Raw genomic sequence first — 10176 nt, 5'->3', positions numbered from 1 at the left:
CACACACACACACACACACACACACACACACACACACACACACACACACACTGCAGGAAAAATGAGCAGACTCAGAGAGAGCTAATTACATGCGAGTCAGCAGTGCTGGACTCCCATCCACGCTCTCTGTAGCACCTCCAGTGAGATGACAGCATGTTGGCAAGCCTTGCAGCTGGAGGCCCCTCGCTCCTTCTCTCTCTCTCTCTCTCTCTCTCTCTCTGCTCCACCCCTCCACCCCTCACCAGAATTCCCTCTGTTTGACTCCACACGTCAATGTTCAAACCGACTCCTTTCAGAAACACCAACCGTGGGACCGGACTGCGCGAACCGTAAGCATGAGGTCGGATGATGCAGCATGGGAGTTGTGTTTCTGACACCGCTGGAAATGCTGCAAAAAAACACCCTGTGACAGCCTAATCCACTGCAGTTGTACTGATCTTAGGGCTGAGCATATTAATGCTGCTTCATTATACGTTACGCTCATGTGATTCATAGGTAAAGAAAGTGGGGATTTACTGTTTCAATGACTCATAATGAGTCACCATCATGCAAAGACAGAGCACAATAAGCTAATGTAGTGATTGTAATGTGATGTAGTGAAGCTAATGTAATGTAGTGATTGAAAACACTTTACTAAAGAATAGGTTTGTTTTTAAATCTGAGGACCTCAACAAAACAGATTCATATCAAAACGAGGAGTGATACACTGCATTTGGATCTTCCAAAACCTATTTATCTTGATTCCTCATATTATTAAAAAAAAGTTGTGTCTATTAAATAAGTCTCCTCTGCGTATCATCAGGGTTTTTCACATCACTGATGGACAAAGAGTGACTAAAACTGACAATCCTCTTTATCTCAGAGACACAGAAATGGGAAGAAATGATGCCATTATTAGGATGGAAGGAAAGGGATGGAGAAATGGGGGGAGGAAGGAGTAGAAGGCCTGGATGAATCACACATCATGTCTACTGCGGCGGCTGAGGTAGCTGTGTCTTAGAGTACATGAGTCATGTTTATCATGCAGCTGCACGAGGCAGGGATTGCACAACTTTCTCTCCAGTAGCGCCTAGGCTCGAAAGCATCTCTAAATAGTAGGAAAAAAAACTGCTTATATTTCAATAAATGGTGTATAGTGGGAGTAGCACAAAAGCATCACTTATAGAAGAAATACGTCAATTAGCTTCTAAAATATGTAAAATACCCAACAAATATATTAAATGAAGCCAGATGAATTGGCTTGGTTGTGAGKAAACAAGCACGTGCACTCTTTCACCCAGAAGGAAAAAAAAAACTACAAAAAAAATATCAAAAGACGTTTAAGGTCACCACCATAAAATCTTTACACCTCCTCATTAGCCTTCTTCATAATGTTAGCTCACATCAATTTATCTTCTATTCAGCAACGCGCTGAATAAATATGTTTTGAAACGGACAAAATGAAATGATTTGGAGCGCAATATTCCAGATTCATGGCTGCCACAGTAAAGGGTTGGAAGCGACCGTGGCGGGAACTCTGCCGGTCCACCTTAAATGTGAGAGCTTCCAGCGGACAGCTCCGCGGTGCTGAAACAGCTCCGAGCGACATCTGTACAGAAGAGGAGCGGGGAAGGAAGGGTGGGTGTCAGGGTGAGCGAGGGGTGGGGGACAGGCTGTGCCGGCGCACGCGCGCGCCGTGTGCGCCACCACCACAAAGGACACCTTAAATAGTCTTTCCAGAGTCATATTGTGTAATCTCGGTGACGTTCGTGGGGAAAGGTTAAGCAATTTAGCGTGCCTGTTACGTGAAAATGGCGGCCGTCGCTGCTAACCCTGCCCGCCGTGGTTCAAGCTACAGTCACAACAAAGTGCGGAAGGGGAACTATTTTGTTACATATGCCGCACTCTATGAAGGTTACTGTTAGTAATAATAATAATGATGATGAATAAAGTAGGGAAGAAGAGCTGAAAAGTCCATTCGCTACCAACCGGTACTGTCAAAGCTCCCGGTTCGTGAGGCAACATGACCCACCAGCTCCTGAGTGAGACGGGGGGACAGAAACCGAATCTGCAGCAGCAACAAGCCACAAAACATCACCCCTCATTAGTATCTCTGCCTTTCCCTTACTTTAACATGGACTGTTCCTGCGCCTCCTCCTTCTTCTGCCGCTCCATGACACCGAGGATGATTTTCCTCTCCTCCTCGGTGAAGTGGCTGAGGTCCGGCAGCTCGGGCATGGCGCCGGCCGCTGAGGGAGCGGCGGCGGCGGCTGCAGCAGGGCCGCCCCGGGGCCCGTGTGGAGCAGACATCTTACACACTGGCTACATTTAAAGAGGGGGGGAAGAAAGGAGTTGTTTATTAAGCAGAAACGTGGGCAACATTATCCTATGTCGGGTAAAAAAATAAAATAAAATCTCAAATCTGGTTTGTGGGAAGGCTGTAACACGTTTTACAAGCAGCTGACTCCATTAGCGGCATCATGCACACATGACACTGTGCTGCAGAAATAATCGCCAAAAATATTAATCAGGGGATTCATCCTGCAGCTGGTAAAGGCTCAAGCTGAGGTTTCAAATATAGCTACAAACACAGCTGGCAGCAGATTCACAATCTTTAAGCTGTTTGCAGATTAAAACAACAAAAAATAGTTGGGCGTCCAAATCTATCCTCCCTGGTTTTTAAACACACACAACTCAGTGGATTAAAAGAAGTCTTGCCTTTTATTTTGCAGTCATGTTGAATCCTGTCTAACCCATCGCTGCCATCCTTTAGAGAGGTTTCTCTCTCATGTTGGAGTAAAAATAAATAAATAAATAAATAAATAAATAAATAAAAAGATGCCCGGTCCGTCCTGGTTATAGCTTCCCTCTGGAGTCCCTTTACCCCCTCCTCTGCCTCTCTGTTTAGCTCGCCTTCCTCCAGCTTGGTAATTCTTGGCGATTTCTTAAATGCACAAAAAATGGATGCAATGACAGAAAGAGAGGGAGGGATGAGAGAGAGAGAGAGAGAGAGAGAGAGAGAGAGAGAGAGAGAGAGAGAGAGAGAGAGAGAGAGAGAGAGAGAGAGGAGGAGCGATGGAAGCACGTAGCGGACGCTGTGAATGTTCATTGACAGCAGCAGGCAGAAAGAAAAGAGGGAAAGCACGGACTGGAGCCAGGAGAGTGTCATGCATATTTCAGAACCGGATGTTGAGCTCTGAAAGAAGGCCACGTGCGGAATATGAGCAGTGACCGGAGCTGAGCTGCAGGTGTGGCAGCGGTTCCGCTCGGTGCTTTTCTAAAGTCTCCACACAGACAGAGCACAGAACACAGAACTCAGGCTCTGTTCCCAGCTGAGAGAAGCAGAACCAACAGCACAACTAAAATCTGACTGACACATGTGTCAAACTCAAGGCCCGCGGACCTTGGGCTGACCCCGCACCCTAAAAAAATTGATTAATATGAAAATGGTTTTTTGATCACTGTTATACTTTAAATTTATGATTCAATGCAATAAAATAAACATAACGAGTGAAGGATAATACTTGTCCAGTCCCTGAGCTGTTGGCTCTGAATAACTGTGGACAAGTAGTTGAGATGAACAACCCTGTATTAACCTCTCAAAATAAGCTGCTTTAAAGGCAGCATTGACCATAAACTACATCTCCCATAATGCATCTCGATTATGCAATCCATGTCAGAAAGTGGGAGACCTCAGAATTCAAGACTTACCACAATTCATCAGCGAGGAATACTCTCAGTAATATTTCTGCTTGTTTGTTTGTTTGTTTGTTTCCTCTTATAGTCAGTCAAAGAATTCTTTCAGACTTAAGTGGCAATGCTCACTAAAGCTTTTACTTTGTTTTGTATCTTAATTATTATTGCTTGACATTAACTTAGGAAAAAATAGGCAGATATAGGATTTTTTTTCTTCTGTCTCCTTTTATTTTTAATTGTGATTGTATATATACTTTATGTGTATAATTTTTTTGTTTTGTTTTTAAATGAAATGAATAAATGAATTAAACTACACTAAGCTTAACTAAAGAGACATTTTTAAATTAAAAATATCAGGTAATGACTGGTTAAACTATAGTTGTAAAAAACATCAAGATTTTCATTCCAAGTTAAATCAGGTCTAAAAGGGTTGGAAACCACTGGTCTAAAGTCCTGAAACTTCCAGCACTTTCAGGACCTTGGACAGTTTCTTTAGACCTGCACACTGTCTAAAGCAGTGATTTCCAACCAGGGGTATGCAATACAGGGGTACGTGGAAAAATTTCCCAGGTGTGTAAAAAAAAAATAATAATAAAAATAGGACTGAGATATGTAGGGCCTTATGATTTCCGCAACGTGAAAATTGCAGTCGGAATCACGTAATTAACAGAAAATGGAATACATTATAAAATGTGGAATCTCACGGAATTTGCTCCTTTGGTTGAGTTTCTGATGTATTTTGGYCAGTACAACGTGTTGTAGACGCTGCAGTTTTCTGCAACTGCCAATACTTGGTTTATTTATTTAATTAATTATTCAGTTTCAAGGCAACATTTCAACATTTTTAACTGTTTAATTTGAGTTGAAAATAATAAAATGCCTGAGAATTAAACGTTCTAGGGGGTTAAATACATGATTTTCATTTAATAATCTGTTGTAGCACATTATAGTTTTGAAGAATCATCATTACGTCTGACTGAATAGGTACTAATGGTATGACAAAATGGCTCATGGGGTACACAAGTCTAAAAAGATTGGAAACCACTGGTCTGAAATCTTGAAACATTCCAGCACTTTCAGAACCTTGGACAGTTCCATCAACTCTTCACATTATTTAAGGTCCTGAAACTTTCCAGCACTTTCAGGACCTTAAGACAGTTCCTTCAACTGTTCACACCGTTTAAGATCCTGAAATATTTCAGCCCTTTCAGGACCTTGGACAATTCCTTCAGCATTTCTCACTGTCTAAAATCTTGAAACATTCCAGCACTTTCAGGACCTTGGACAGTTCCTTCAACCCACACTGTTTAAGGTCCTAAAACTTTCCAGCACTTTCAGTAACTTGGACAGTCCCTTCAAGCCTTCGCACTGTCCAAGGTCCTGAAACATTCCAGCACTTCCAGAACCTTGGACAGTTCCTTCAGTCCTTCACACTGCCCAAGGTCCTGAAACAATGCTGCACTTTCCAGAATTTGGTCAGTTCCTTTAGCCCTGCACACTATCTAAAGTCCTGAAACATTCCAGCACTTTCAGTACCTTGGACAGTTCTTTCAGCCCTTCACACTGTTCAAGGTCTTAAAACATTCCAGCACTTTCAGGAATTTGGACAGTTCTTTCAGTCCTTCCCACTGTCCAAGGTCCAGAAACATTCCAGCACGTTCAGTGCCTTAGATAGTTCCTTCAGCCCTTTTCATTGTCTAAAGTCCTGAAACATTCCAGTACTTTCAGTAACTTGGACAGTTCCTTCAGTCCTTCACACTGTCCAAGGTCCTGAAACGTTCCAGGACTTTCAGGACCATGGACAGTTCCTTCAGTCCTTCACACTGTCCAAGGTCCTGAAATTTTCCAGCACCTTCAAGACCTTGGACAGTTCCTTTACCCCCTGCACACTGTCTAAAGCAGTGATTCCCAACCACGGGGTTACATGGAAAATTTCCCAGGTGTGTAAAAAAATAAAAATAAAAATGGGATTGAGATATGTTGGGCCCTATGATTTCTGCAATGCAAAAATTGCAGTCTGAATCACGGAATTACCACAAAATGGAATCCAGTATAAAATATGTAATTTCACAGAATTTGCTCATTTGGGTGAGTTTCTGATGTATTTTGGATGCCACTGTTTTCTGTACCTGCAAATACCTGGTTTATTTATTTAATTACTTATTCACTTTCAAAGCCACATTTTTATCTTTATGTTTGAGTTGAAAATAATAAAATGCCTGAGAATTAAACATTCTAGGGGGTTAAATAAATAATTTTTATTTAATAATCAGTTGTAGTACATTATAGTTTTGGAGAATCTTCATTACGTTTGATTGAAGGGGTACTAGTAATTGAAGTGAAGACCTCTGTTTTATTCTCATGACATTTCATGGAAAAGTCCAATCTAACCAGCCGGACCATGAGCTTCCAACCCCCCCCCCCCCCCAACCCTCATCTTAAATCCACCACCACCACCATTGCTGAGCAAGAAAGTGCACCCTTACACAGCAAATATAATACTTTTAAATGTATTTTACTTTTAAATGTACTTTTAACTGGATGCAGCCTCACCATGACGTTTATTTTTCCAAATACCACTGATCTTGAGTTCCTCCGCAATTCTATAACAACTTTGGCTCCAGCTCTGGAGCTGCAGAATTGACAGCCTTTTAGAGCTCAGTCTACATTAACACCAGTGTGGATCGACCACAAGTCACACATCAAGAGGAAGGTGCGATTGAGTTTACATTTTAAATAACAAAGGACATTTTCTTCAACAAGTTTTATAAAGATATAGTTTGAATGTTTTATTAAGAATAAACGTGAGGTAATTGACAGATCACACAAGAAAACCTACAGGATATTTACTTTATGATGGAAAAACCTGGCAGGCTATTGATGGCAATGAATCGCCCATGTGTGAGACATTTTTGCTATGTTCACAAGGCTCATCTTCAGCTCAGCTTTGTTACATAAAATAATTTTGTCCAATATTTGACTTTTCTAAGAGATATGATCATTTCCACACTAACAAAAGTTAAGAATGAGTGTCAGCAAGTGTCCTTGCTGACACTTATCTGCTTGGGTCGTTTTTTAAGATCAAAATTGATTATAGCTTTAAATGAACAGGGCACTGATCATTTAATTAGATATTTTTACTTTTGAGCTCTTTTTTGTCAAAGTTACAGAGTTCCTTCATGAATGTTGGAGCTGCCATCATAAAACAAGTGGCTACACACCTGTGGGCAGAAACTAGTGACAAGCAGGGAAAATGTGAACACTGCTAGTGGTTAAAAATTGACCCGAAAATTATGCTGTCCAAAAGGGTTTTACATTAGATGCATTTGAATAAATGTTTTTATTTAAAATTTTCCTAAGTAAAAACTGAAAAGGATGTGAATAAAGAACTCGTCAGAATGGTTTTGTCTGTTTTTACAAGATATGTGCACTTGTATTAAAACAATGCTGGTCATTTCCTCTTCCACAAATATTTTCAAGTCCTCCGGACAGAGTCAGAATATTTCTTGATGAGTTCACAATCATCATCTCCATCCTCCAAGTCCTGGAATTCCTTCTCCTGCTTTATTTCACCACAGCAACAACGCTTTTCTCCTTCTCAGACACCACAGGGACACTTCCTGGCTTGCTGTGTTTACGGACATTCCTCTCCCTGGAAAAAAAAATTTAAACAAATTTAAAACAAAAGGAAAAGAGGAATAACTCAAAGTATTGATTTGAATAGTCAGGAGATGGTAGAGTGAAGAGGCAGGGAGAGCAAAGCAAACAATGAGGACGGAAGAAGAGACTGAATGTGAGACAGCTGACCTATCATCTACGTCAAAGACTAAGCTAAAGCTTTTGAAAAACAATACATAAAACAGATTTTAAAGCCTTTGCAGCTCATTCCTATGTCTAAGGTGTCGTCCTTCTGTCGCTAATTAGAAAATAAGAGTCAGAGACAAGCTCTGATTCAGGGCCAGGGCAAACTGGGACAATCAATCCACCACACGAGCTGTAAATGAGTATGTAACGCCTGTTGAGACCACGTCATAGTGGCCGGCCCCATCTGTGAGATTTTCCATTAGGCCAGTGTGACTGCTCAGGTCAGATTTTTCCTGGCAGGAGCCCAAATCAGCATCTCCTTTAAATCCATGCACTGAGCAAATCATTTATCTTTTTCCTAGTGAGTAAACGAGAAAAGCTCTGAAAACGCACTTTCTCCGGCGAGCCTCCTTCATTGCCCTCAGCTCGTTCTTCTGGTGGAAAATGCTCTTTGGTAGATGTCGGTGACGAGCGATGCGCCTGATTTGCGGGTGGTGCTGAAACTTCTCCTTCAGCTTCTGATTGTAGTTGGTGGCTTCCTTCTCTCTGGAGGACAGCTGCATCAGATCAGAGAAAAGAGATCATATTTCTGACAGTTTAAAAGCGTGACCATGAAACTCCATCCATCCATCCATCCATCCATTTTCTTCCGCCTATCCGGGGTCGGGTCGCGGGGGCAGCAGCTTCAGAAGGGAGGCCCAGACCTGCCTCTCCCCAGCCACTTCTTCCAGCTCCTCCGGGGGAACCCCAAGGCATTCCCAGGCCAGCCGAGAGACATAGTCCCTCCAGCGTGTCCTGGGTCTTCCTCTGGGCCTCCTCCCGGTGGCCCCGAGGAAGCATGACCATGAAACTATTGACCAAAAATACAAACAGATATAATTTATCTTCTCTATAAACCAATAGTAAATAATAACAATACTTTGATGTATAAACAACAGAAGAAGCTGAACGATTGTAGAAATATTTTGTGGTCAAATTGTAAAACAACCCAAACAAACCAAAAAAATACTGCAACTGTGTGAAACCCTAAAAGTAGAGGGGCACCGATAAATCGGTGGGCCAATTTATCGATGCCAGTTTCCTTAAATTTGGGAGATTGGATATCAAACGATACTTGGATAAGATTGGTGGAAAAGATCAACTTCTCATCTTCCTCCACAAAGGTCTGAAAATCAGCCACCGTTCCCTTCTGCTCTGCGGTGAGAACAACCTAATGTCCAGTTAAAACATGTTTGTATTGTTTCAGGGGTTTTGTTCAATGTTTTCCAATAAAATAAGATGGTAACATTGAAGGTATATTGTGACCTTATAACACCTGACAGTGTAAGTTATTTTAAAAATCTGTGTTGGCCAAAATTGGAATTAGCAGGTCAGAGTTTTTAAATATTGGTGATCAGGCAGAAAAGTGCAATTGGTGCAAATTAAAATGTCATTTACGACAAGTCCAACTTTCTATAAACTGTTTAAACTTTGAATTATAATTCTAGTGGGAGCAATTCCTGAGCTATGCACTCCAAAGCCAGCTGGATGTTTTTTCAACTGGTTTTGATTTTTCTATTTTATTGATCCTGTACGATGAACTGCTACCAAACGTCATATCAAACTATTCCCAATCAAAACGCTCACTTTAACGATTTAATGTATTGTTTGTACAGGTTTTTCTAAACTTGTGGAAGAAAAGATTATAAAATTGTGACAGAAAAAGAAAAKTAAGTACTATTCAATGGCACTAACTGTATGAAGTTTATCTGTTTTGTACCAATTCATGGACATGTATGACGTAAGATTTTAAGTAAGGTTATATTAATCTAATAATTATTATAATAATAATAATAATAATAATAATAATAATAATAATAATAATAATAATAATAATAATAATAATAAACAGAATGGTTCATATGCTTTATTGTATTATATTGTTTTGAATATCTATGTGTCTCATCAAACTCATATTTAATGACACTGTATTGTGAATAAAAGCTAAATCGCATCATAATTGAATGATAAATTTTGATCAGGGGATAAATCTTTAAGTATTGAATGAGTTTTTTTCTCCTTGTGTAACTTTAAAGAGTTCTGTGAATTAAAATTTACTGGGATACATTAGTATTAGCTACTAACCAGAAATGCACAAATCTAGTTGGCACCCTCAATAAAAGTTAATGGCCTTTTAAAGAAAATAGAAATATCGAAAATACCAAAACTTTAACAATTTTGTATTTTCATCACGAAAAGTTTTGATCAGTTGAAAAAAGGGTCTTAAATTTACTCAGTGTTGCAACTTTTTCTACATGTATTAAATGACTGAGGACATACGTTACGTTCATTTTCACTTCATTAAAGATTGGTACAGCACAGTTCTTTGTACCTTTTTCTTATTTTTTAAAAGCACTACAAGTGTATAGTGAAGAAAAGATTTTTGCAAAAATGCTATTCTTAGTTTTATATGATTGGGAAGAACTTTGGTTTTGTCTTTTCAGTTCCCCTTTTAAGTTTTCTTGTTGCATGATGTCCATTTTTTGTTGCGTTAAGATGTTTTTGGTACTATGTCAGGTAAAAAAAAGTTTCCCATTAGAACATTTCCTTCAGTGTTCAATTAAAATTCAAAACAATACAATTTAATACAATAAAGTATTAATCACAGGCAAACAATGAATTGCTATAATTTTATTCATCCATAATATTTGAAACAGA

The 10176-nt window shown here is 39.9% G+C and overlaps 2 protein-coding genes across 2 annotated transcripts in view; both read right to left on the bottom strand.

Annotated features, from left to right (window-relative positions):
• Positions 1-2989, bottom strand: part of LOC106535561 (regulating synaptic membrane exocytosis protein 2) — a gene marked incomplete at its 3' end in the record, with an annotated part of 27145 nt that extends 24156 nt beyond the window's left edge. Inside the window, 2 exon segments of the mRNA XM_014032601.1 lie at positions 2108-2301; positions 2698-2989. Coding sequence (XP_013888055.1) covers positions 2108-2289 — 182 coding nt within the window.
• Positions 2990-6449: 3460 nt separating this feature from the next.
• Positions 6450-10176, bottom strand: part of dcaf13 (ddb1 and cul4 associated factor 13) — a 16252-nt gene continuing 12525 nt past the window's right edge. The window contains exons 10-11 of the mRNA XM_014032602.1: positions 7873-8036; positions 6450-7327 (exon numbers count right to left, since the gene is read on the bottom strand). Of these exons, the coding sequence (XP_013888056.1) occupies positions 7240-7327; positions 7873-8036 (252 nt within the window). The 3' untranslated portion in view covers positions 6450-7239. The remainder of the gene's footprint in view (positions 7328-7872; positions 8037-10176) is intronic.

Source organism: Austrofundulus limnaeus, unplaced genomic scaffold (genome assembly GCF_001266775.1).
Source record: "Austrofundulus limnaeus strain Quisiro unplaced genomic scaffold, Austrofundulus_limnaeus-1.0 Scaffold1491, whole genome shotgun sequence".
In the NCBI taxonomy this organism is placed as follows: domain Eukaryota; kingdom Metazoa; phylum Chordata; class Actinopteri; order Cyprinodontiformes; family Rivulidae; genus Austrofundulus; species Austrofundulus limnaeus.
Note: the sequence above shows the minus strand (reverse complement) of the source record. Positions and strands in the feature narration are given on the sequence as shown.